Source organism: Otolemur garnettii, unplaced genomic scaffold (genome assembly GCF_000181295.1).
Source record: "Otolemur garnettii isolate 467f Iridium unplaced genomic scaffold, OtoGar3 scaffold00007, whole genome shotgun sequence".
NCBI classification, from domain to species: domain Eukaryota; kingdom Metazoa; phylum Chordata; class Mammalia; order Primates; family Galagidae; genus Otolemur; species Otolemur garnettii.
Genome location: NW_003852402.1, coordinates 4717175 through 4741046, shown reverse-complemented (window position 1 = coordinate 4741046; position 23872 = coordinate 4717175). Strand labels below are relative to the sequence as shown.

Genomic DNA, 23872 nt, shown 5'->3' with positions numbered 1-23872 from the left:
CAGTCCCACCTTAAAGTGGATGGATTTCTAGAATGTTCCTCTCTGGGTTTTCATAGTCCTCATCACCCTTCCCAGCAAAGACCCATGGGTTTGTCTCTCTCACCAGGCAGGGACCTCCCTGGGGACAAAGGTGCGTCTGAGTCATCTCCTATCCCTGTCACTGCCCAGTGCAGCACCTGGCACACAGCAGGTGCTTAACTAGAACGTGGTGAGTGGACATGGGCTCCAGGCAGTGATGGTGGAGAACTTGGGGTGCGGGCCTACCCTTGAAAGGACATCAGGGAGATGCTCTGAGGATTGTGCTGGGTGTGCCCTGGGCAGGGGAACATAGATTTTTGGTTCCTATGTCCCTCAGGTGAGGCTGGCTCCTCCTGGCTGTATGACCCTGGACACACCTTCCCTCTCTGACTGTTTCTGCAGGAGGCTCATCACACCTGCTTCCCAGGTGGTATGTACGAAAACACCCAACCTGGTGCCTGTGGTTGGCCTGAGATGTGTCCCTTATTATTACTGTTGTTAACAGGAAAGATTTCTGTAAGAACCAACCCTGACAGCATTTTCCAATCCTCAGTGACTCCCAAGACACGGCGGGGCTGTACCCTGTGCTCAGCTGACTCTGTCTGGCTCGCAGCTACTGGCTGCGTCAAGAAGCTTAAGCCCTGGATGCTGACCCTGGCAGAACCCCTAGCCACATGGTGACTTGTATTCATCAGAGAACTTGGGTGAGGGGAAACCCCAATAAAAATCAACCACCCACACAAACAAACAAACAAAAAAACACCCTGAATCTCACACACACACACACACACCTGAGCACACGCACAGACACACACATTCAATATTCTGATACAGATAGGCCCAAGGGGCCACTATTGGAGGGGGCAGAGGCAAGGGAAGTGTTGGTGTTTAAATCACAGGTATGACTCACAGGCCTAGATCCTTCTGGCTCAGATCAGCCAGAGCAGCTTTGTGTTGGTCATCCCAAGTTCACAATGAGTCACCTCTCAGAAGCCACCAGCCCAAAATAGGACTATTGCTTGTGGACAGGTGGCTCAGAATCTCCTCCCCTGCACCCCAACCCCTCCCCCTGAGTTTGCTCCTAATCTCAGAAGTCCACGGAAGAGGATTTTGGGCACAGGCGGCGTTTCCTCCTCTGCCACCGCCACCGCCACCTCCACCGCCGCCGCCACCTCCACCGCCGCCTCAGCTCTCCCTGGCATCTCTGCAGAAGTTGCTCCTCTTGGAGGCTGTGCTGGGTGCTTCAGATCTCACCTCCCTCATTCTGAGGCACAGCAAAAGGGTTTTCTGGAGAAGCAGAAGGAAACAGAATATCAGATAGCATCTCACTGGGGACACTTCCCTCAGGCCTCAGTGCCAGGAGAAGCCAGGTTTTCTCTGAGCACACGGCCTCTGTCATGAGACCTTGTGCACCATATCACTGTAATACTGGAAGTGGGACCAGAAACTCTTCTGTCGTTATGGTTCTATATAGGATTAGAGCCTCAGCCCATGCAGTAAGACAAGAAAAAAGCATAGAGTATCAGGATTGGAGTAGAAGAACTAGAATTATAATTACCTGCAGATAATTTAAACAGAAAATCTAACAAAATCAACAGGTAATGATTAGAACAAAGAGTGCAGAAATTTTTAATTTGTAAGACATCAGATTAACTTGTAAAATTCAACAGCAATTACCAGATTGATTATATGCCTTGGCTTGGGACAGTCCCAGTTAACACTTGTTATTCTGACATAATTTTTAATATTGTTCTTCTTTCAAGAAGCATTCTTATTTGAATGGTAAATTATATGGTCACCCTTGCTACAACAAGCTAAAAAATATTAAAAACAGATGCAGACACCATTTATAATAACAAAAGCTGTCATGTGTCTTGGAAACCACACCAAGATAGGACCAAATCCTACAAATCCATGGAGAAGAAATCAGGGTGCTCCTGGAGTAGGAATAAGCCCAGAGACCAAAGGGGCAGGATCAGTAGTGCAGAAACAGGCCTGTGGGCCATGATAACTTGATTGGCAGAGTCAAGGCACAAACAAGACGAGCAGGACAGAAATAAACTTCATCTATGATAAGCACCAAGAACCCCTGTCCCACATCCATTTATGGAAGCAATAGCCCAGTCACAAATACCCACCTTCCCAGATTCCCTCACAGTCATGGGTGGTCCCACGACCAGTCTGACCAACACTATGTCAGTGGAAACTTATTGGAAAGGGGACATGGGTCCAGGGGAACAGCAGCCACCTTGCTAGTGAGAGAATGAAGAACCCTCACTGGCTCAGGTGAAATGGAAAGCAGGGGGAACACCTGGTTCTGGGGACAGTCCTGGACTGTCCATCTCCACACTGCTGCAGCTGGTCTCTTCTGCTTGCACCGGATGGCAGTCCCCAATTGATAAACCATCTTCAACCAAGCTTCAGTGTGCATTAGCAGGACAAGCGGAGACGTCAAGAGAAGAGCTTTGACAGAGCCAGCCCCACCTCTCCAAGCTGGAGATACACCGAGCCACAGTACCAACCCTCCACTCTCTGCATCCGTGGGAACAGGTGCATGGGCTGAGGGTGGGGAAGTCCATGGGGTCATCTCCTCTGCTTCCCTGAACACAACCAGGGCTAGGGAATCCCCAGTCTCCTGCTTGGTTTTCCTCCACAGCACACTTCTTTATCCAGCATGTCATATTTTGTATTTATCTGATTAGTTTTTTGCATCTAGTAACTGTCTCAATGTTTTCCCAACTAGAAAGTTAGCTACAGGAGGCCCAAGATGATTTCTGTATTGCCAGGGCCTAGAATAGCACCTGGCACAAAGTAGGGGCTTAATTAATATTTGTTGAATGAATGAATAAACCAAGAATTTAAAGCCCAGATGAACCATCTAGTATAAAGTCATCAGAATAACCCACTGAACATATTTCTAAATTACAGTTCCCATGAGCCCATCCTAAATAAATGACTACAGGGCAAATTTCAGTGAACCAAGGGTTATATGAAGTAACTCTGACAGAGGCACTGGCAAGCACAGGCTTTGTTTAACTGTAGGACTATGTCCAAAGCAAATCTAAAGATTATGACAACTACATAAAGACTAAAACAGAAAGCAGAGAACTGATAAACAGAATCATCATCATAATAAGCAGGAGAGGTGGTGAGAAGAAGGAAGATCATCTGAGTAAATGTGTCTTATTCATTAAAATTGGGGTCTAAGAACCATTTGGAAGTTTGAGTAAAGTTAGAGGAAGAACCGTAAATGGAAAAATTCACACAATCAATTAAAATGATTTGATAGAAGGAAAACGAAGGGAGAGAAAGTAAAAAGATTGTGATTTTGACATAGTTCATAGTAGGGAGGAAAATAAAGAAAGAGAGAGAATAGTTCTTTCTTCTGTAAAGAAATAAAGGATTAAGAATGTCCTCTCGGCTCGGCGAAGGCACCAGTCACATACACCTAAGATGGCAGGTTCGAATCCAGCCCAGGTCCGCCAAACAACAATGATGGCTGCCACCAAAAATTAGCTAGGCCTTGTGGCAGGTGCCTGTAGTCCCAGGTACTTGGGAGGCAGAGGCAGGAGACTCACTTGAGCCCAGGAGTTGGAGGTTGCTGTGAGCTGTAATGCCACGGCAATTCACCCAGGGCAATAGCTTGAGGCTCTGTCTCAAAAAAACAAAACAAAACAAACAAACAAACAAAAAACAAAGAATGTCCTCTCACATTATAATTATGAAGATAACTGCAGGATGAAAGATACAGGTTTCCAAATTATCAGAAGACATACACACAAAAAATAAAACAAAGAAAACAAAGACCATATGGTAAAAATCGACAGCCCCACCAAAACTATGAAAGCGGAAAGCAGATCATAAAACGCGATGACAGAGCTCAGACCCAATGCATCTGCCATATCAGCAAATGCTAGTGAGCCATGCACACTTGCCAGAAGGAAAAAGTCTCAGAGTGGATCACAAACAAAATGCTCTGGAGGCAGAGTGGCTCAGAGAGGTTTTGTAAGAAAGGTGAAAAGGCGATTCAAAGGTTATGGAGATGGATGTGTGACGGCTGAACAACGATGTGAATGTACTTGATGCTGCGGAACAATACACTTAAAAACGTTTAAATCAGACTTTTATTGTGTGCTTTTTTTTTTTTTTCTTTTTTGGCTGGGGCCAGGTTTGAACCCGCCACCTCTGGTATATGGGGCCGGCGCCCTATTCCTTTGAGCTACAGGCGCCGCCCTATTGTGTGCTCTTAACCATAATAGTAGGATGGGCAGAAGCGTAACAAACAAATGCAAACAGAGAAATCAGAGCCATGATCTGAATATCAGGCAAAGCTGAAGTCAGGGCAAGAAAAATAAGGGAGAAAAAGGAGAGTGCTGTGTGTGCAGCCAGGACGAGAATCACATGAAGATCTAAATGAACACATGTGCACCAAATAACACAGCCCCAGTATCTCAGAGTGAGAGCTACTGGATATTAAGGAGAACAGGTGGAGTATGCTAGTATTAGTGCACTTTAGTTCACCTTCCTCAGTTCATTACAGGTAAATTCAACAAAAGCATAAATAAGGAAATAGGGAGCCAAGTAATCTGATTAACAACTGTGGGGTGTGTGTATTTTTTTTTTTTTTTTGAAACAGAGCCTCAAGCTACCTCCCTGGGTAGAGTATCCTGGAGTCACAGCTCACAGCAACCTCAAACTCCTGGGTTTGATTCTCTTACATCAGCCTCCAGAATAGCTGGGATTACAGGCGTCCACCACAATGCCTGGCTATTGGGGGGGGGGGGGCTTGTAGTTGTCATTGTTGTTTGGCAGGTCCAGGCTGGATTTGAACCCTCCACCTCTGGTGTATGTGGCTGGCGCCTTAGCCGCTTGAGCTACAGGCGTGTGTGTGAGACTGTGTGTGTGTGTATTAAACAGAATTACATTCTATTTAGTTGTTTTTGAAAATACACACAAAAAAAATGACTATCAGGCCACAAAGAAAATACATTCCAAAATAGAAATAAGACAATATTCTCTGATCACAGTATTTGTGATTTCGAACATAGTAACAATAAAACCACAACTCTACCGCCAAGAAGTTTATAAACTCTTTAAAATAACTCTTGAGTCAGAGAGCAAAAAATATAAATGGCAGTCCATCTAGATGATAATGAAAGTATAAAACGTTGCATTTCAGAATCTGTGTGACGCAGCCAAACCAGTGCTCAGAGGAAAATGTATAGTCCTAAATACTGATCTCATTAATAAAGAAAGAAACGTGAATTAATAATCCAGCTCAAAATGTCAGAAAAGAAAGAGAAGGCAGACACAGGAGAGCAATATGTAAATTAAAACAAATGGAGGTAAAAACAGCAAACGGAAGGCACTAATAAATAATTCCAACTATGGGTTCTTTGAAAAAGTAATGAACATGTTAACTGTTGGCAAATCTAGTAAAGTGGAAGACACAGGGCATAGAAGGACCGCCTGTCCTTTGCGCTCCAACCCCACTTCTCCCTGTCCCTTAACCCCTCCCAAAAGGCTTTAGCTCTACAGAATTGCTCTTGTCACAGTCACCAAAGACCTCCATGTGGCTACATCCAGTGGTCAGTTCTCAAGGGTCCTCTCACTTGTCCTCTTACCCGCGTTGACTCAAGTGATCACCACTGCTGTCAGGGGACCTGGTGACACCCCTGACTCTGGCCTTGAAGACCCTGGGGAGGGGCACACAGTAGTATCATGCTAGTAAATTTGGGGATAGAGGGAGCCCAAGAGGCAGAAGGAAGAGGAGCAGGACCAGTTAATGTCCAGCCTTTGTTTGGTTTCCCCTAGAACAGTAAGCTCACTACTTTATTGCCTGTTCCCTTTTAAGCTGCCCAGTTAGCTGGAAAGCTGTTATAATACAGAGGCAAATCCCCTCTGGTAGTCCATAGCCTGGCCCACCTGGCCATTGGTGGCCCTTCTGGGATAAGGGCATCAGCAGCAATCTCTTTCAGTCCTTGCTCATCTGCACCCCATTCTAGGGTGGGGGCATCATCGCCCTGACCTGAGCCTCCACCTAGCTGTCCCTGCTTCTGGCTCAGACTTGGAACTTCCCAGACTGATTCCCTTAATGACCAAAGCTGCTCCAGTAACTCCCTAGGGTGCACCTCTGTTTGGGGAGGACAAGTACAAAATTCAAGTTTGTGGATTCTTGGGATGGGGGTGCTACTGGGGCATGCTGAGGGCCGTGGTGGTGGTGCTGTGGGTCTGTGTCTCACGCTGCGTAGTGAGAATGTGGTGTTGGCTTTATTTTTTATATCTTACGTATATGTGTGTGTGTGTTATATAGATTCTTATGAACAATATGAAATATTTTAAAATTGATAATATTAAAAAAACAAAAACAATTCTATTTATGGTTTCTTAGAGGGTAAAGACTGATGCCTTAGCTGGGAACTCAGGCCCTCTCATTACCAGGACTCTATTAATGTTCCCAGTTTTGTGTCCTCCACTCCAAAGGACCCTCTCTCTAGAAAGCCCTATTGTGCCCTCCACCCTGCTGGGGACACCCTCCCCCTTCTCCATCTGGAAAACTCATGCACCTGTCAAGACCTCACTCACTGGGCATCCTTTTGTGCAACTCATCAGACTCCCAAGTCTGTACCACATAGCACCATACAGTGCTGAGCAGTGATGACCATTGGATTTGGAGTCAGACAGGGCTGGGTTCAGATCCCAGTCTGCCCCTCACAAGCTATGTGGCCCTGGGCTACTTACTTAACCTCTCTGGGCCTCAGGCACCCACCTGATGCCACTCCAGGCCTGTAGGACCATCCTCACTACTGGCCATTAAGACTTCTACCACTGTGGACCCTCCTTAGCTGTGTAAGTGTTCTGGCCTGGCCCATCTGGACACAGCCCAACCCATCAGCCCCAGGAGCCCACCAGCCCCAGGAGCCCACGAGCCGTGGGAATGCTTTGCTGTTGCACAGCCTTCCAGAAGGAATCTTCTGCAAATGTCAACATTTGTCCTATTTCATGACAACCACATCTTAGCCTTGCAGGAGCTACAGCCCGCTGCGTGCAGGAAGCTGTTCCTGCAAAGCTGCCCACTCCTGTCTCTGGGAGCCCACCTGCTCTGACACAGGGGCCACCTGTCTCACAAGGCACCCTGTGGTCACCTTGCCCCTCACTGCCCCATCCTCCTGTGCCCCTCATGCCCAGCGTCACCCTGAGGCTATTCCAGAAGCCTTTTAGATGCCGGTGCTGGGGGCATCTTATCCCACTGGGCCTGGGCTGAGAGCTGGGGGCATGGAACTGGGCCCTTGAGGGTTCCTGCGGGTGCAACAAGAGCTGCAGCTGCATGCTGTGTCAGCAGTGCAAGTCTGGGGCTCATGGGCAGTCTCGGGACCCTGAGCAGAGTTAGTCGCTGGGAGGTACCCCAGCCATCAGAGGATGGCAGTGGGTGTGGCTGTCATGGCACAAGATGCTCCTGGCTCGGGTAAGTCTGGAGAGGTGGCAGCCACTGAGTCCTTGGACTCAGGGTCACAGGTCCAGTTAGTGTGGAGCCCAGGGCAGGGCTGTGCTGCTAGCCACTGGGCCATGTAGCCATCCCTATCATGCAGGGCAGGGGTCTGGGCAGGTTGGGGACCAGGAGGCCAGCTGGGTGGTGGCCACGGTGGCCAGGTGAGAGAGCTGTGGAGCCTGGATCAGGCAGTAGGGCCTTGGATGCAGAGGCTGTGCAGCTGGCAGGACAGGAGGGCTGTGGGATGTGTCTGCCACTGAATTGGGGAGATAACAGAGCACCTGGCAATTTGCATAACAATGAAAGCTTCAGAGCTCCTGTAACAATAACAGAGCCAGCTGACAAAAGCAGAGGAGTCACGAGGTACAACAAGACTCATTGCCAGGTGAACTGCAGACTGTGTTCTTCACTGGTGAGAACAGCCTGCATTTACGCTGGGTGTGGGGCCAGGAGCTTTCAGCGCGTCTTTCTGTGGGATTCACCCCACCTGAGCAGTGGAGATGCTGTTAACCATACTTATCATTGTATCACTGTGTCCCTGCAGACAGGTAAGACAGCAGTCTTACAGAATGCCATGTTACATGCAGAAAGGGACGCTGCTGAGGTGCTGAAGTTAAGGGTTTGGAGACAGGGAGATTCCCCTGGGTTATCTGGCTGGGTCTGATGCAATCGCCAGGGTCCTTCTGAGAGGAAGGTAAGAAAGACAGTCAGGGAAGGAGATGTGACCAGAGCAGGGGTGGGAGAGATGCCATTGCTGGAAGGGGCCACAAGCCAAGGAATGCAGGAGACTTATGGAAGCCGGAACAGGCACAGAAATGGACTCTCTCCTGATGCCTCCAGAAGGCTCGGTGCTGCTGACACCTTGACATTGGGTATTCATGAGCCTCATTTCAGCTTGCTGGCCTCTACAACTATAGCAGAATACATCTGTGTGGCTTTAAGCCAGAGCATGTGGTCATTTGTCATTGCACTGCAGGGTACTCACACAACACGAGAAGTGTGTGCACACAGTCTCCAGAAGACTTGGATGTGAGTGTTCAGAACAGCTTTGTTTGTAACAGCCAAAGATGGCAACCCCCAAATGCCTCAGTAGGTGACGCATAAGTGGGGTGCGGCCATTCCAGGATCTCTACTCAGCAATAAAGGATGGACTCTGGGTTCTCCCACTGGCAACAAATCCTTCAGCCAAAACACGGTGTAAAAGGACCTTACACCACCCAGTCCCATCCTATGATGCTCCAGAACAGGCACAGCCAATTTAGAGGCTGGAGGGTAGAAAAGAAGAGGTGAGAGACCTCAGGAAGGCTTTGGGGCAGTAGAAGTTCAATATCTCAGCCTGAAATTCTTCTAGCTGAACAAGTCAGACAACGCATTTGATGTGCTTTACTTGAATGCCGAGCCACCTGACGACCGGATGCCTCCCCTCGGAAGTTACCCAGTGCAGTGTCTGGTGTGTGCTGCTGCTCCATAAATATTTTCTGAAGGAACCAGGGGAAGCCACCGCCTCCTGACTCCTCCACCTCTCGTGAGGCACACAGCATCACAGGTGCGCGGCTCCTGTCTGGGTAAAAATAAACCCCCGATGTTTGCCAATTTATAAATATCTGCACATACACCACCTCATCTGAATTGCACTCTGAGACAGAATGGAGGGTAGGAGGAGACAGGTGTTGGCTGACAGATGACCCACATCTGCTCCCCTCTCCTCTTCTGCCCTGGTCTCTGAGTCCCTCAGTCTGACTCTGGCCCTAGTTTCAGGGTGTGCCCTGATTTGATAAACCCACTACTGTGTCCTACCTCTGTGATAAAAAGATTGGTCCAGAGATAGGTGTATGACCCACACAGGGCCAATCAGGACCAGTAAGGTATGGTTCTGGGGACATGTCTGAGCCAAGGGGGATGGTGATAGCATCTTTGCTGCTGAATTTGGACTTGGAGGCCTGTTGCCCTGGGAGCTGGTGACAGCTGATTCATGATCCAGAGGGAGAGTCGGGCTTCATTCTCAGTGAAGAGGAGGTGAGAATGCCAGTTCTTCTTCAGATGATTGGAGCTGCTGGATCAAGCTTTTCCTGAAATCTATTTTCTCTCTAGAGTATTCAGTTACATGACTCGAACATTCCCTTTGTCCTGTAAGTCAGTCTGAGTCAGGTTTGCTGTTGGCTGCTAATCATGAGTATTTCAACTGATCACTATCACTGGGCACAGATCCAGGTGGGAGCCAGCATGGGAACCCTTATCTTCTGCTTCTTCACCAGGGTACTTCGCTCCAGCGTCTGCCTTGTCAAAGCCCTGGCAGACCCATGGAATCACCAGATTCTTGAAACTTTGCTGGGAAGAAAGCAGAGATGATGAATCCATTGTACAGCTGGATAAAGTGAGGCCCAGGGCCAGAGCCCAGGGAGGAGCTGGAGGTAGGCTTGAAGTCTGTGACTGCTGCTGGCAGCCTGTCTCCATGCCCAGGGCAGAGTTTGACACACAGGAGGGCTTCCTGGGAGTTTGCTGACCCAGTGGCAGAGGCCAGGTGCTCTGATGGCTGGATCCACTTTCCCCGTCCCCTGCAGACATGTTCTGGCAGGATCTGGTGTGCAGGAGTTCAGGGCATAGAGGGTGTCTTGACAGAAGTGGTTGTTCCTGGGGCTGTCAATCCACGGATGCAGGCACAGAAAAGTCCCTGGACACCAGCCTGCCTCCCTGCTCACGCTCCATGCTGTGAGTGCAACTCTGCCTGGGACACCTTGGGCATGGAGCAAGAGATTTCTCATGTGACCCAAGATAGTTGACCAGAGGCCCACAGCACAGATAACCATGTGCTATTGGACTTGGGCAGGGGACATCCTCCCAGTCTCCCCATCCATAGGATGGGGCTGCTCACAGCCTCCTTCCCTGTGCATGGTGTGTGTGTGCACGGGCTCTGGTGTGTGTTTATGTGTGTATACAGAGCTCTGGTGTGTGTGTGTATGTGTGTAGGACTCTGGGGTATGTGTGTGTGCAGGGGGACTGGCCAGCATGTTCCACATTGCCCCTCACACCCCAGTTACCTGCCACTGGGTCTCTAGGGAAAATGAGAGGCCTCAAAATAAAGATCCTGTTTGAGGACAAATTACAACTTTGTGTCTTACAGGGCACAGCATCGTTTTAAAGGATGTTCCATGAAGTCTCACTTTCTTTAAGGCAGAAGCTGGCCAACATCCCAGCAAATGCAGAAGGCAGAAGAATGGGGGGGGGGGGAGACTGGCGATGCTATTCGGTACCAGCTACGCACATCCAGTGACTTCTGACAGACAGGATGATGCTGCGGCACATTCCTGGGGCCCCCTGATCACACTGCCAGACTGGGATGGGGTGCAGCATTGTGGGGGCAGGACACAGAGGGCAGGGCATGCGACCCGCTGGCCTGTCCTCCCGTGGATACTCTCCTCTTGAGGCCTCCGACCCAGCCCTCCTGCTCCTCCCCAGACTCCTTTGCTGGCATCTTGGTCACTGGACACCCTCCACACCTCTGATTCCAAAGTCATATTTGCCCCAGGGAAATTGCACCAGGATATTCCCAGCTGCTGGGTGCATCGTCCTGACATCTTCCTGGGGTTCCCCACTTGCTTCTCACCCCCAGTCCATCCTCCAGCCCATCCTGTGAGCACCACCTCTGCTGCCACCACCCTGTCCAAGCGGCAGACACCCCGCTCACAGCAGCCTCTTTGCTGGACTCTCAGCTCCCCTCCCAAAGGCAATCTGGGTCCTATTCCTCACCTGGGGCTCCCCCATCCCTGGAATAAGAAGCCCGAACCCCACTGTGGCCCTGCACGATCAGGCTCCACCTGTGTCTCCCCCCGCACACACACTCGCACTGCCCAACTGCCCTGAAGTACGACACAGCAGTGCTCTGCCTCGGTGCCTTTTCACGTTCCTGGTGCCCAGACTGCTCCTATTGCCACACTGGCTTCTCCCAGCCTAAGGGGCCTCACTCCCTTCCATTCTACAAATCTCAGCTGCTCAGAGAGTCAGGGCCAGGCCACAGAGGGCTGAGAATGCCAGCTGGGGGCCTGTCCTTGTCCTGCAGGCCTCTGGGAGCCTGACAAGGGCTCTGGGCCTCTGCAGACCTGGGGCTGGAGGTTGCTTTGGCTTTGGGAGCAGGGCTGGCTCTGGGACCTCCGCGACTCGGCCCTGCCCGCAGCCTTCCTTCCCGTCACTCCGCCTCTCTGACTTCCAGACAGTTCTCAGGGAGTGCTGGGCCTTTAAATATCCCATCCTAAAGGTTAATTTTTAATACCCTTTTGGTAAATATTTGATGCCATCGCTTTAATGGGAGAGCTCATTCTACATTAAATGCCACAAAGTACTCCGAGACACTGTCCTTTTCATCAACAGCCTCTGTCCATAAATCCCCCTGCTTCCTGTTCCACAAAATAAAGACTCTCTCCTTTGCCTCCTGCTATGAATTTTTCAAAGCCTTTTCAAATCCATTCTTGTCCCTGATCAGCATCTCCATTAGCCAGATGGAAGGTCCGAGAAGCTTTAAGCTGAAAGACCTGTAAATGCCTCAGTCCCTTCCCCCATCGTACACAGGGAGAGTGAAGCTCAGGAGGGAGGAGGCTGCCCCAGGTTAAGTTAGCAGTGAGGGGCGAAACAAGGTGCTGGAACTCCCAGCCCAGGCTCTGCCCTGTAGGACTCAGGCCAGCCCTGCTCTCAGCCCATCCAGCAGCTCCAGCAGGGAGAAGAGTCCCAGAGGAGGGAGTGAGCCCTGAGGAGGACAGTGATCTCAACAAGGTTTTGAGGGCTGTGCAGGAGCTCCCCAAGGGGCTGGTGTGGGAACCTAGAGAGGTGTCTGGGCTTGGGCGAGCCCCTCGCAGGCAGGGATGGGGTCTGATCATTCTCTGTCTCCAGCTCTGGTCCATGCTGTGACCTGGATGTGCCTCTGTCTTGGTTCAGCCTCAGCACCTGGCCCCTTAGCCCTGGTGCCCTTGCACCTCAATGCTCCCGTTAGTCTGGGTGCTGACTTGGCCTTGTTTCCAAATTGCTGCACCCTGGTCTGTTCCCCAAGCCCTTTCTACCTCCCTTGCTCTGGGCAGAGGCTAGGAACAGGGGTAAGGCTGGATCCAGGGATAAGCCCAGGCATGAGAGGATGCACACCCAACACGCACCATGCCACACAGACCACATGCATACACCCCCCCGTGTTCTACCTACTCACACTCACACTCACCCCTAGCCTTTGCCTACCCACCCTAGCATCACATGAGGATCCAGCCCCCTACAAGGGCAGTGGGTCTGTGTCCAACATCCTTCGAGGGCCTCCCTCTGCCTGGTCACTCTCCATCTCTTGCCACTCAGGACCCATATCTATCTGCACTTCGCACCTCTCCCCTGCACCAGAGTCTTGCTCCCACTCTGTGCCCAAGCACCCCCCACCCCCAGCGCTGTCCTTCCTGGTCAGTGGTGACACCACAGGTCACTCAAGTCAGTGAGTTGCCCCTGGTGCCCACACATCCAGTCTTTTCATAGGCCCTGTCTGCTTTGCCTCTGAAATATTTCCTTATTGTCCCCTCACCTGGGGCACAGCCATAGCCTCGCCGTGGGCCTCCCACCTCCATGCTGCCCATGGCTCTGCCTGCAGCCCTGGGCTCTGGCCAGACCCCCTCCCAGCCAGGTCACTTGCTGCTGGACGGCTTTGTTGGCTCCTTGTTCTCTTTAAACTTATGGCGCTCCCTCCCCACCTCCAGGGCAGCCCTATTTGGACCCCATCGATACTGTGGACCGAGCGATGGCTTTTTAGGGAGGAAATGAGCAGAAATCAGTTAAGTGTATGTTATTGATTGAGGATACATCTGAATTTAAAACCCTGCCAGGTGACAATGACGTGTCCCTGAGAAACAAGTGATGATGGCATCAGCTAGGGTTCAGGCGGGGACACAGTGCCTGCAGGTACTGTGGACTAAGGCATTCACTTCGGGGCTTGAGTCCCCACACCTGTGCAGGGGCTGGGCCGTGAGGTGTTGAGGGGGCATCCCAGGCTCCAAGAAGGCTGCTCCAAAGTGCGGGTGGGAGCGGGGGTCGGGGGGTTGTGGTTCACAGGAAAGCTGGAAGCCAGGCCCATCCCACTACTGAGTAGCAATCAAAGGGTCCATAGGAGGCTTCTGCCTCTGTGAGGACACAGGGAGGTGTGTTGAGGGTCTGCCCACTCAGGGCAGGAAGGAAAGCTGGATGCAGATGGGAAACCCTCAGATATGCTGCAGCTAGGCCTCCTGGCACTGCCCCTCTAGACCACCAGTGATGACAGTGACGGATCCAGCCAGCTGCACCAGGAAAGGGGGTCTGAGCTACAAAGGCCCCAGTTTAGAAGAGCTATGACATAGCCCATAGCAACCTCAAATGGCTGGGAGGGGGGCTGTGCTTATCGGGAAGCCCTGTTCTCTTTCAGGGGATACACAGGATGGGAAAGGGAACAGACTTCAAGGCTCCTTCTCACGAGTGAGGTGCTGGGCCAGGTCCTCGTGGCAGCTCCTCTGAGCCCATCTCCATGAGCCCCCTGCCACATGGGGATGAGTCACTCCCAGCGCTGACATTCCCCACAGCAGCTCAGAGAAGTGAAGCAGCTTGCCCCTGACACACAGCCGGGCAGCATAGAGCCTGGAAGGGCCAGTCCAGGCACCCCGGAGCCTCATTCTTGCCTGTGCCAAACAGCAGAGCCCAGTGACTCACAAATCCACACGGCCCAGTATACAGGGCATAATGGAGCCATTCCCAGAGCTTGCTGTGACACAATCTGTGACAAGCTCCCCCCAGCATCCTCTGGGGTGCCTCAGAAACAACAGGAGGCCTGTTCTGGGGGGCGTACAAGGGGCAAGGAACAGGTGCCTTCAGCCTGCAGGCGGCCTGGGTGTCCGCCATTCTGATGGGAGCCGAATGCTTATGTTGGGAGACAGCTGTGTCAATAAGCGTCTATTCTTGGAAGCAAATATTTTAGCAGTTAAGGCCAGAGTTTTAATAACAGGGGAAATAAAGAAGGGAGGATTCTGTGGTCCTCCCTGACCCAGTCAACGGAGATAAATTCCTTGCCCCCTCACCTGTAGTGCCTGACATGGGAGCTGGGCCTATTAAGAGCCAATGAACTAAATTGGTTTTGGGCAACTCACTGCCCTCGGCCCAGCCACGCTTCTCTCTTTACGGTGATCCCACCTGCTCCCTGTTGCCACGCTGCAGCCCACGGGGCAGTTATGTGCAATTCCTGTCAAATGACATAAAGAGACACCCTCCTTTCTCTACAAGAGCTAGTAAGTCCCTAGATCCATCCGGGCCTTCGTGGAAATGCCTTTTTGTTAATTACTCACGTGAGCTAGCATCTTTGTTTACACCGTAAATTGCTGTGTTAGGTAGTTTTAATTAAGATTCCAAACTAGTCGGGTGGAGCAGCAGGGGACTCTCCTGGGGTGCAGGATTCCAGCATCCCCTCCAAGGATGAGGCCTGTCTGGCACTGGCTGCAGGCAGCATGTCCCCAGAACAGGGGATGCCACATTGCAGGGCTTCTGATGGGTCCTGTCCTTTCTCTCGACACCCCCATTTCCATAAACAAGCAAATGGGCTTGTCTAAGATCACAGGGCCTGAGGATCCGGCTGGCTGGACCCAAAGCCCTCACCTGAGCTGCATCCTGGGCTCAGAGACACAAGACCTCTACCTGAACTATAGACAGCTATGCACATCTGGTTCATTTGCAGGAGCATTTTCAAAGTGACTTCCCAAACCTGCTATAAGGTATATTCACCCCTTGGCTGAATATATTGATTTTTCCAAGCAAAGTCAGTGGTGGGTCAGAATGGATTCTCCACGCATGGCTGGGTGGTGGAGTTCCTGAAGGAGGGGCATGGCCTGTTCCATCTTTCCATTCCCAGCACTTAATGCAGGCGTGGCCTTGGCCAACCTTCGATAAGCACTTGTTGAATAAAAGAGTGAATTAATGATCCTGGGCTGTGGCCATATGACAGATTGTTCCAGAGAAAGAAGAGGAGGATGGTGCTGGAGAGTTTGGAAGGGGCGTTGCCCAAGATGCTTTCTCCAGGGGTGGGAGATGAAGTTGTGTGACAAGAAGCCTTGGCCAGGCTTTCTGCCTCCAGGTTCCCTCTGTTTCTGCTCCCGGAAGGACCAGGAACTGGAAAGGGGCTATGAACTGACTTTTAAGAACCACCTTTCCCTAGTCCTGGCTATCACTGCCCTGGGTGCTGTTTATGTGAGTCCCTGGAAACCCTGGGATTGTTTTATCTGCATGTAAGAAACACACTTCCCTTAATAAGGTTCACAGGCCCCCCGGGCAGGTGAGATAATTTGAGGTGGTAGATAGGCTGGTTTGAACTGTTATGTTCAGTGGCAGCTGATAAAAGTTAAACAACCTGTTCTCTGGGGGCAGGGAACCTGATCTGCAGCATGTGCTGCTGATTTCCAGGGTGTAAATATCGGTGTAAATATCGCCAACAGCCACAATTATGCAGATTTCCACCGGGCAGGTGCCGTAGGTACAGACAACCTCAAGAGCACTGACACAGTAAAGGGAGCAAAATAATTAGGAAGTGATGTGTTTGGGGTATTTGTTACATTTGTGTTTAATATATAATTATTTAATCATAAGTTTATATAATTTAATTTTAACAGTGGCCATGTTTAACAACAGGCTTTCGAAATTCCTGAAATTTGAACTCTCAGCTCTTGGGGCCCAATGGGAAGTGGCCTTACCACACACTGGATATGTCTATGGATTTGTTTTAATGCACGTTAGGAAAAATATCACTCTTAAATCCAAGATAATATAGCTTACAGCAAGTCTGGGGTTTTTAAAAAAATGACTTGATTTAAAGTCAATTAAAAACGTATCAAATAAATAGTACAAGGGAGGGACGCAGACAAGATGAACACCCAGGGACCACAATTGGGGAAATAAATGTTACTTTATGAAAATGGCTTCAATTATCAACTGTCTTAGAGGCACAGTAAAAATAAATGGGCAGCTTGCAAGAGAGGAAATACAATTAATTAATGACAGGAAAGGTCTTCAACCTCACTAACAAAGCAATGCCAACTTCATATAAAAATGTGCTCCCCCTCCCATGCTGGAGAGGGTAACTCCAGGGTGCTAGTCCTTTGGGAATGAGGCTGGTATTGGTATCAAGAGCTATAAAATGTCACCCCCCTTGCCTCAGGAATTTCCCTGCCTGGAATCAATCCAGAAGAAATCACTCAAAAAAGGGAAAGGCCGCAAACCCACCAAGGTGTCAGGAGCAGCCCCATATTTTCTGGAGTAGGCCTGGCCCCCCTCCCTACCCCCTGCCAGCCTTATTTGTTATAGTAAGAAATTATACACTGCAGAAAGGCCCTGCTGTGGAGAAATGGCTAAATGAATGCCAGCACTCGGAATCCAGACTATGGGGAAGCTGCTAAAATGATATTTAGAAAGATTAAGTAAAATCACGGGGTAATGGCTAATTTAATGCTAAGTGAAGACAATCAGAATGCAAAATTACATGCACATAGTTATTAGAAACGTGTAAAAGCGTGCATGAATAAGGAGGCAGAGAAATGCAAAGTAGTTGGCGCTGTGTGTGGGATTCCATATGGCTTTTCTTTTTCTATTTTTACTCTTAAAATACTCAAGATAATCGCCATGACAATAATAACATTTACTGAGGCCTTTGCCTCATGCCGGACCTTTTCCCAATCCTCACAGTCATCCTGCAAAGTAAGTCTATGTGTACCCCTTGTGCCCATTTTACTGATGGCAACACTGAGCCTTAGGGGAGCTGCTGATTTTCCTAAGGTTCCCCACTAGCACGTAGGGGCAGGTTCTGAATCCAGCTCTGCCAGTTTGCTAGAGTGTGGCTATGGGATTTTTGAAGTAAAATTGCATTAAAAATGATCCTCTTCTGGTGGGGAGTGGTTTGCAGAGGAAGGAGGCAGGTGGTGAGTTGCCAGGTGGAGAGATGGGCCCACCTGGCCCTCCTGGGGCTCCAGAAAGATTCTGAAAGCTGGGAAACACCTTTACAAGTAGTGTAGGAGAAAAGATGGAGACCCTGAAAGCAGACAAAACCAACCAAGTTACCCAACCAAGACTGTACCATCACCTCACTTAAACCCTGGCCTGGTAGCCTACAGAGGGGCCGGTGCTGGGTCGGAACCCAAGCTAGGTTTCAGAGTGCTACTGGACCCCGGCCAGGGGACCTTATTGTGCTGATACCTGGAGTCCTGGGCCTCAGGTGCTTTGGGGACCTATGTGCCAGGCACCTACTATGTGCTGGGGCATGACTGAGCTCGAATTCCCCAACTCTCTTTGGTTTTCCTCCCAGTGAGAAGATGGCACCAAACAAGAAAACAAGCACAAAGTCAGGTGGCAGCAGAAACGAGGGGGGAAGTAAAAAGGGCCAGCGGGGCAGGGAAGGCGGGTGCAGGTGGCTGCTGCTGTTTTATAAGCCTGGCCGGGAAGTCCTCTCCAAGTGGGTGACTCTGAGCAGGTGCCTGGTGGGAGGGACGAAGCCTGCCCCATGGGTGTCTGGGAGGACACTGTCTAGGTAGAGGGGCGGCAGGAGCAAAGGCCCTGAGGTGGGATAGCAGGGAGGCCATGTGGCTAGAGCTGGGGGAAAGGAGGACAGAGGGGATGTGGGGGTGGGGAGGGCGGTCAGACCATGTTATCTTTTGGTCCAAAAAAGGATTTTGATTCCTAAGTGAGAACACAGCCATCAGCTAGTTTTATGTTTTTTTTTTGTTTGTTTTTTTATTTTGCAGTTTTGGCCTAGACGGGGTTTGAACCCATCACCTCCAGCATATGGGGCCGGCACCCTATTCCTTTGAGCCACAGGCGCTTCCCTGACTTATATTTTTACCGACAGGGCTCGTTGGTATCAGTGGAGAGGTGGGGAGGTGGATTCTCGGTTCATCTGCAGGTGTAGCTGACAGGCAGGAGCCCTGGGAGGAGGGAGCACTGGTCCCAGCCCGCCAAGTCTATTGAGCCTCCAGAAAGAGCCACCTGAGAAGATTCAGATCTGCATAGAGCAGTGATCCTGGATCCAGGGGACAGATCCCAGCAGAAAAGACTGTGAGGTGGATGGGATTGGAACTGTGGGGCCAATGGGGGCCTGGGGGTGGGTGGAGATGGAGAGAGAAGTCTGAGGAAGGAGCCCAAGCCTCCCCATGTCCAAGGTCAGGCAGATGGGGATGGGGCAGCAAGGGGGCCAGAGCCCTGGGGCAGTGAACAGGACCTAGGCTCCCTGGGGCTGCCCAGGTCTCCTCAGCCCTGTCCCTCCTCTGGGACTTTGCCCGAGCTGCTCTCTCTGCCTGGATGTGAACTACACAAATGCTGAAACCCTTTCTGGGTATTGGCAGCTCCTTCCTACACTAACTGACCGTGGACCTGGGGTCAGCTGGTCACTGTCTTCAACATATCCACAGACAGCAGGGGAGGCTCATGAAGGCCTGAGGGGGAAAGAGATGTGGAGCATTTGCAGAGCAGTTTCTCTGTGCCAGGGTCTTCCCACGTCTCCTCCAATTTAATAGTCAGTACCTTGGGGAGGCCAGTTCCATTGCCGCCCCCCCCCCCCCCCCCCCCCCCCCCCCCCCCCCGTCCAGGGGAGGAGAGTTTGGCTAAATCACCTGCTAGGGGTCCTCTAGGCACCACAGAACAGGGGAGCAAGATTCAAGCCCAGCTCTATTTGCCTCCAAGAGCCTTTGCACCCAAAGGCACTGACCCTGCGGGAACCAGAAGGGCTTTGTAGCAGCTGGAGCTGCTTATGCAGGTCGGCAGCTCCAGGCCAGTGTGGGATCGCCGGGCACCTCCCCAGGCAGGCATGTCAGGGCTGTCCCAGGTAGATCCAGCTTTCCAGAAGCCCTCCCACCCTGGAGGCTGAGGGACCCTCAGACAGGCCACTGCAGGGTGGAAAATCAGAACCCTTGATGGCCCAAGGCAGAAGTGGGTCACTGAACTATGGACGGTCATCTGCTGCACGGACAATCAACACAGCCATTACGGCAGCGGTTATGGAAACTTCTCGATAACATGGGCAGCTCCATGAGACGTGACGGTGAATTAAAAACCCCAGACACACTTTTATGTGCGGGATGACAGTGACTGCAACATAAACAACGTGCCCACGACCAGCTTCGGCCAGGAGGGAGTGGAGCAGCTGCATTTGGTGGTGAGGCCATTTGCTCCCTACAAGACCAGGTTCTCCAGAGAGCAGAGGCACTTTTCGGTGGAAAATTAAGCAGAGAAAGACAGGAAACTGAGGATTCCTTAGAGGAGAGTGTGAGGAGGAGGAAGCAGTATTAAAAGGGGAGTAATAAAGACCAGCAATGAGGATGCCAGGCAGCTCCACGCACCTCATCACGTCCTCCTGATACCCCTGAATCTTTGAAGGTGGGGGAGGGTCAAGGTGTGCATCTACCAGGAGACACACTGCTGCCCAGACTCAGAGAGGGCTAGCCACTCCTCCAAGGACACACAGCGGGTGGCACTGCTGGTTCTGGGCCCTTCTGTACCCCCCATTCCGGCTCTAGGTACTTCCTGGTCGTGAGTGGTGCTAATGGCTGGACCCCTCCAGGGGTTGCAGAAAACGTATGAACAAGAGGAAAGCAGTGTTCCTTCTAGAGCGGCTAGGAAAGACGGGTGCTGAAGGGGACAGCCCAGCTTCTCAATCCGGCTGGAAGCCTAGAGGATTTGAAACTTCTTCCCCAGTCAGGACAACAACTGTCTCCTGAATTCCAATCATGGAAGCCTCCCTGGTATTTGATGTTAAGCCAAGGAAATAAGATGTTTGGTCTTCTCCCTTTTTGGTCTTCTAATTTTCTGGAATTTCCTGCTGTTGGCTGGCATCCCCCCTGCAGAAACCACATAGCAAGGACTCTGGCTGCAGAGCTGGGAGACAGCGATGGCTCTGCTTCAGCAGGAAAAGGTCGTAGTCTTGGATGAACTCTGGGGATGGAGGGAGTGAATGATTCCTGTAAAGAGCTCAAGGTGGTTCTAGGTGGATGGAGATCAAAGCCATGGTGGTGGCAGCAGAGTCCAACGGACTAAGGAGGGGTCTCTGGACTGCCCCCACCCCCGGCTCCTGTCCATCCAGGCCCCTGAAGTCCATGGGCCCAGTGCACGGAGCTAATCCTACAGCAGAGCTCCAGGCTCTAATGGCCCTCTGATCTGTCCCGTGTCCCCAGACAGGCCCTCTGATCTGTCCCGTGTACCCAGACAGGCAGTGCCAGCATTTCCCAGGAGCTTATTATATATGCAGAATCCCAGGCCCACATCAGAACCTGCAAATCCAGCAAGACCCAGAGGATCTGAACACCCATCTGTTTGATATGCAAAAACAGTCCTCTTCTGGGCCAAGTCAGGAATTCTTCCACCACCAAAAGACTGAGAGGGCCCGGGGCCAGGCAGCCTCCTCTCCCCCCACCCACCCCCGCAACTGCCCCATCCCCCAAGGCCCACCCAGGCCTCTAGGTCTGACAGGAACCCCGGCTCCTCAGGGCAGGTTTGGAAGGATGAATAGGAGCTCCCCAGGGTAATGTGGGAGAAGAGCACTCTGGGAAGGGAACTGTAAAGTAGGCAAGGCATGGGGCAGTGGTAACAGAAAGTGTGCGAGGTGAGGGGCAGGGCTGGGAGGAGAGGCATTGAGGTAGGTAGGGGCAGGGTGGGACATGGCCTGGCAGACCCTGGCTGAGGTCTACTGCCTACTACGTGGCCCTGGGCATGTCACCTTCTCTGGGCCTGGGTCTGCTCCTGTGTACTGGGGATGATAAGCCTTGCTGAGCTTAGTTTCCAGGGTGGGAGCTCCAGGGGCCATGGAAGCCCTGGCCAGAGCTGTCTAAAGACAAAGTGCTGGTCAAGGCCCCAGGGTACTCTGTTGGTCTCTGTGGTCTTAGAGGGAGGGGATGGCAGCTGAGGCTTCAGGAAGGGCCAGAGGGTGGGGAGAGCAGGAGTCCAGGCCTCTCTGGGGTTGTGGATGGAGTTTGGATGTGCAAGGGAAGGAGGCAGGGACACTGGGGCAAGGCGGGGCCCGGCTGGGCATTGGCACCTCGCAGGCCCTCACCTCACTGAGAGCTCAGACATGCTCCTTTACTGAAGAGACAGAGGCTCAGAGGGGCGTTGGTTTGGGCTGGTTGGGAGGTGCGGAGCTGGGAGTCCATGCAGGTGGGTGAGTCTGCCTGAGCCACTGCGTGTTTCCTGGATCCACGACAGTAATGACAATGACAATCACAACGATGACGACAAGTCACACCTTGAGACCCCGGGGCCCAGCTGTGCTGACACCAGCAGCACACACAGCCCAGAGGGCCCAGCAGCTCTCTAGGCTGTCCCCACTCTGTTAGCCCATGATGGCCTGCAAGGTGGGCCCCGGCCCAGAAGAGGAGAGGCCTGAGTGGCCAGAGTGAGATGGCCCAGGCCCACTGCCTGGGTTGGCAGAGGTGGGCTCAGCCTAGACCCTGCACTGGCACTGCTGCTGGATCTGCCAGGCAGGATTTGCTGAGTACCTACTATGTGCTGGGCCTGAGCCAGAGACCTGGAGCCCTGTGTAGCCTGGGCCTGGTGGGGTGAACGCAGGCTGGAGTGTGTGGGGGAGACAAGCATAGCTCCCAGCCACCAGGGTCCTGCCATGCCATGAACTCAGCATGTGAGTTTGGGAGGAGGGCCAGGGTGGCTGGAGGGGCTCTTACAACTAGGGGGAACCCAGAGTCTCGGGTGCCCAGCTGCCAAGTGGAAGTAGGACCCTGTGCCCTAGGGGCCCAACCCCAGCTGTTGTCCTGTCTACTTTTGGAAGGAAACGAGCTGGGGGAGCCTGGGGTGCACCAGAGGAGATGGGTGTGGGCAGTGGGAGGGGGCGGCTCTGAGCAGGAAACCCCACAGTCTGAGTTCATTACCCACTAACTGGAGCAAACGCCCAGCTTCCCCAGGAAATTACAGGAAGGCAGCTGCGCGTCCTCCCCATCGCATCCCTCCTGATGCCCAGTGGCTATAACTCAGTTACGGTGAGATGTGCCCAGCAGGAGGGGTGCCGCCACCACGTGGAGATGTGATTCCAGGGGCCTCGCTTTGCCGGACCAGCAGGCAGGGAAATCACATTTCTGGTGATGAAAATCGATGGGGTGCATATCTCTCTTTCAACAAGAGACCATGCAGGGACACACCACTGCCACCAGCGCCTTAAATGTTGCCCTTAAGAGGTGGCCTAGGTGCTGCCTCGCCCCTCCCCCACCCAAGCCCAGGGTTTCTGATGAGGGAGGCTGTGCTGGTCCCAGCTGTCACCCAGTCCCCTCCTCTGCTCCCACCTTAGAGCAGCCCAGGGTACCTATGTAGCAGCGGGAGGCGGGAGCATCCTGGGGTCTCTCTGCGTCTCCCTCCTGTTGTTGTATGTACCCCTGCCCATCCTGTCCTGTTGGTGCTTGGCCCCTGCCTTGGTCTCCTCTGTACTGGTGTTTGACTCGGCTCCCAGCACACCTCCCCAGGAGTGGCTGAGTCTAACACGGGGAGTCCAGGAGCAAAGGTGGTGAGTATGTGTCTGCAGCTCTTCCTCCCAGCCCCCTCGAGGAGGGGCCTCCAGGGGCTGGGGCGGGGGAGGTGAGAGGGGAGAGGCCACAGGCTGGGCTCAGAAGAGATGAAAGCAGAACAGGAGAGAGAGAAAGGCACTTGGGGAGCACTGCGGTCAGCAGGGAAGCGAAGCCTTTCGAGTTGTCTGGTGAGCATTAGTGGACCTCCCTGGCCCCATGCGCCTGGCTTGGACACATCCCTTGAGTGAGGCTGGCATGCCCTGGTAGTGACTGTTCTACTCCCAAGTGGTGCTCTGTTGACACCACACAGAGGTTAGGCCACGTGGGCCCCGGGGCCTAGTCTGGTTACAATCAGACACCCAGGCAGCAGGGGTCACTGCCCCTGCCTATAATGCTGGGGATGTCCTATGTCACCAGGCTTCCCAATGTCCCCTTCTCAGGGCCCTTCAGTGGCAGGGAGGGTCCACCCAGCTTTCCAAATCAATCCCCTCTTCCTCAATTGGGAAAACGGAAGCCCTCCAGAAACACCTCGCCCAAAGTCACCGCATGCTGAAGAACAAAATGGGACGGGGACGGTGCCATGAACCCAGCCACCACGCTAGTGTCTCCTGCTCTCTGTCACCTCCATCAGGCTTCAGATGACATTTTTGAGTATACGCTCATAAGGTTATGGGAACACCTTTGCCCGCACACAGGAGAATCTGGAGGGGAACAGGGGACTTCTGAGCTGCCGCAGGGAACATGTCCCAGGGGCTGGGAGCTCAGCCTCTTGCTTAGGCTCTGCACAACCCCAACAAGCTGACAGGCTCTTTCCTGCGCCACAGCTGACACCCTTGAACTCTGCATCCCAATG

At 52.2% G+C, this 23872-nt stretch overlaps 1 protein-coding gene across 1 annotated transcript in view; it reads right to left on the bottom strand.

The window, feature by feature from the left end:
• Positions 1 to 1218: 1218 nt before the first annotated feature.
• The window catches only part of SHISAL1 (shisa like 1), a 37879-nt gene continuing 15225 nt past the window's right edge, over positions 1219 to 23872 (bottom strand). Inside the window, exon 4 of the mRNA XM_003783120.1 lies at positions 1219 to 1305. Within this exon, the coding sequence (XP_003783168.1) occupies position 1305 (1 nt within the window). The 3' untranslated portion in view covers positions 1219 to 1304. The remainder of the gene's footprint in view (positions 1306 to 23872) is intronic.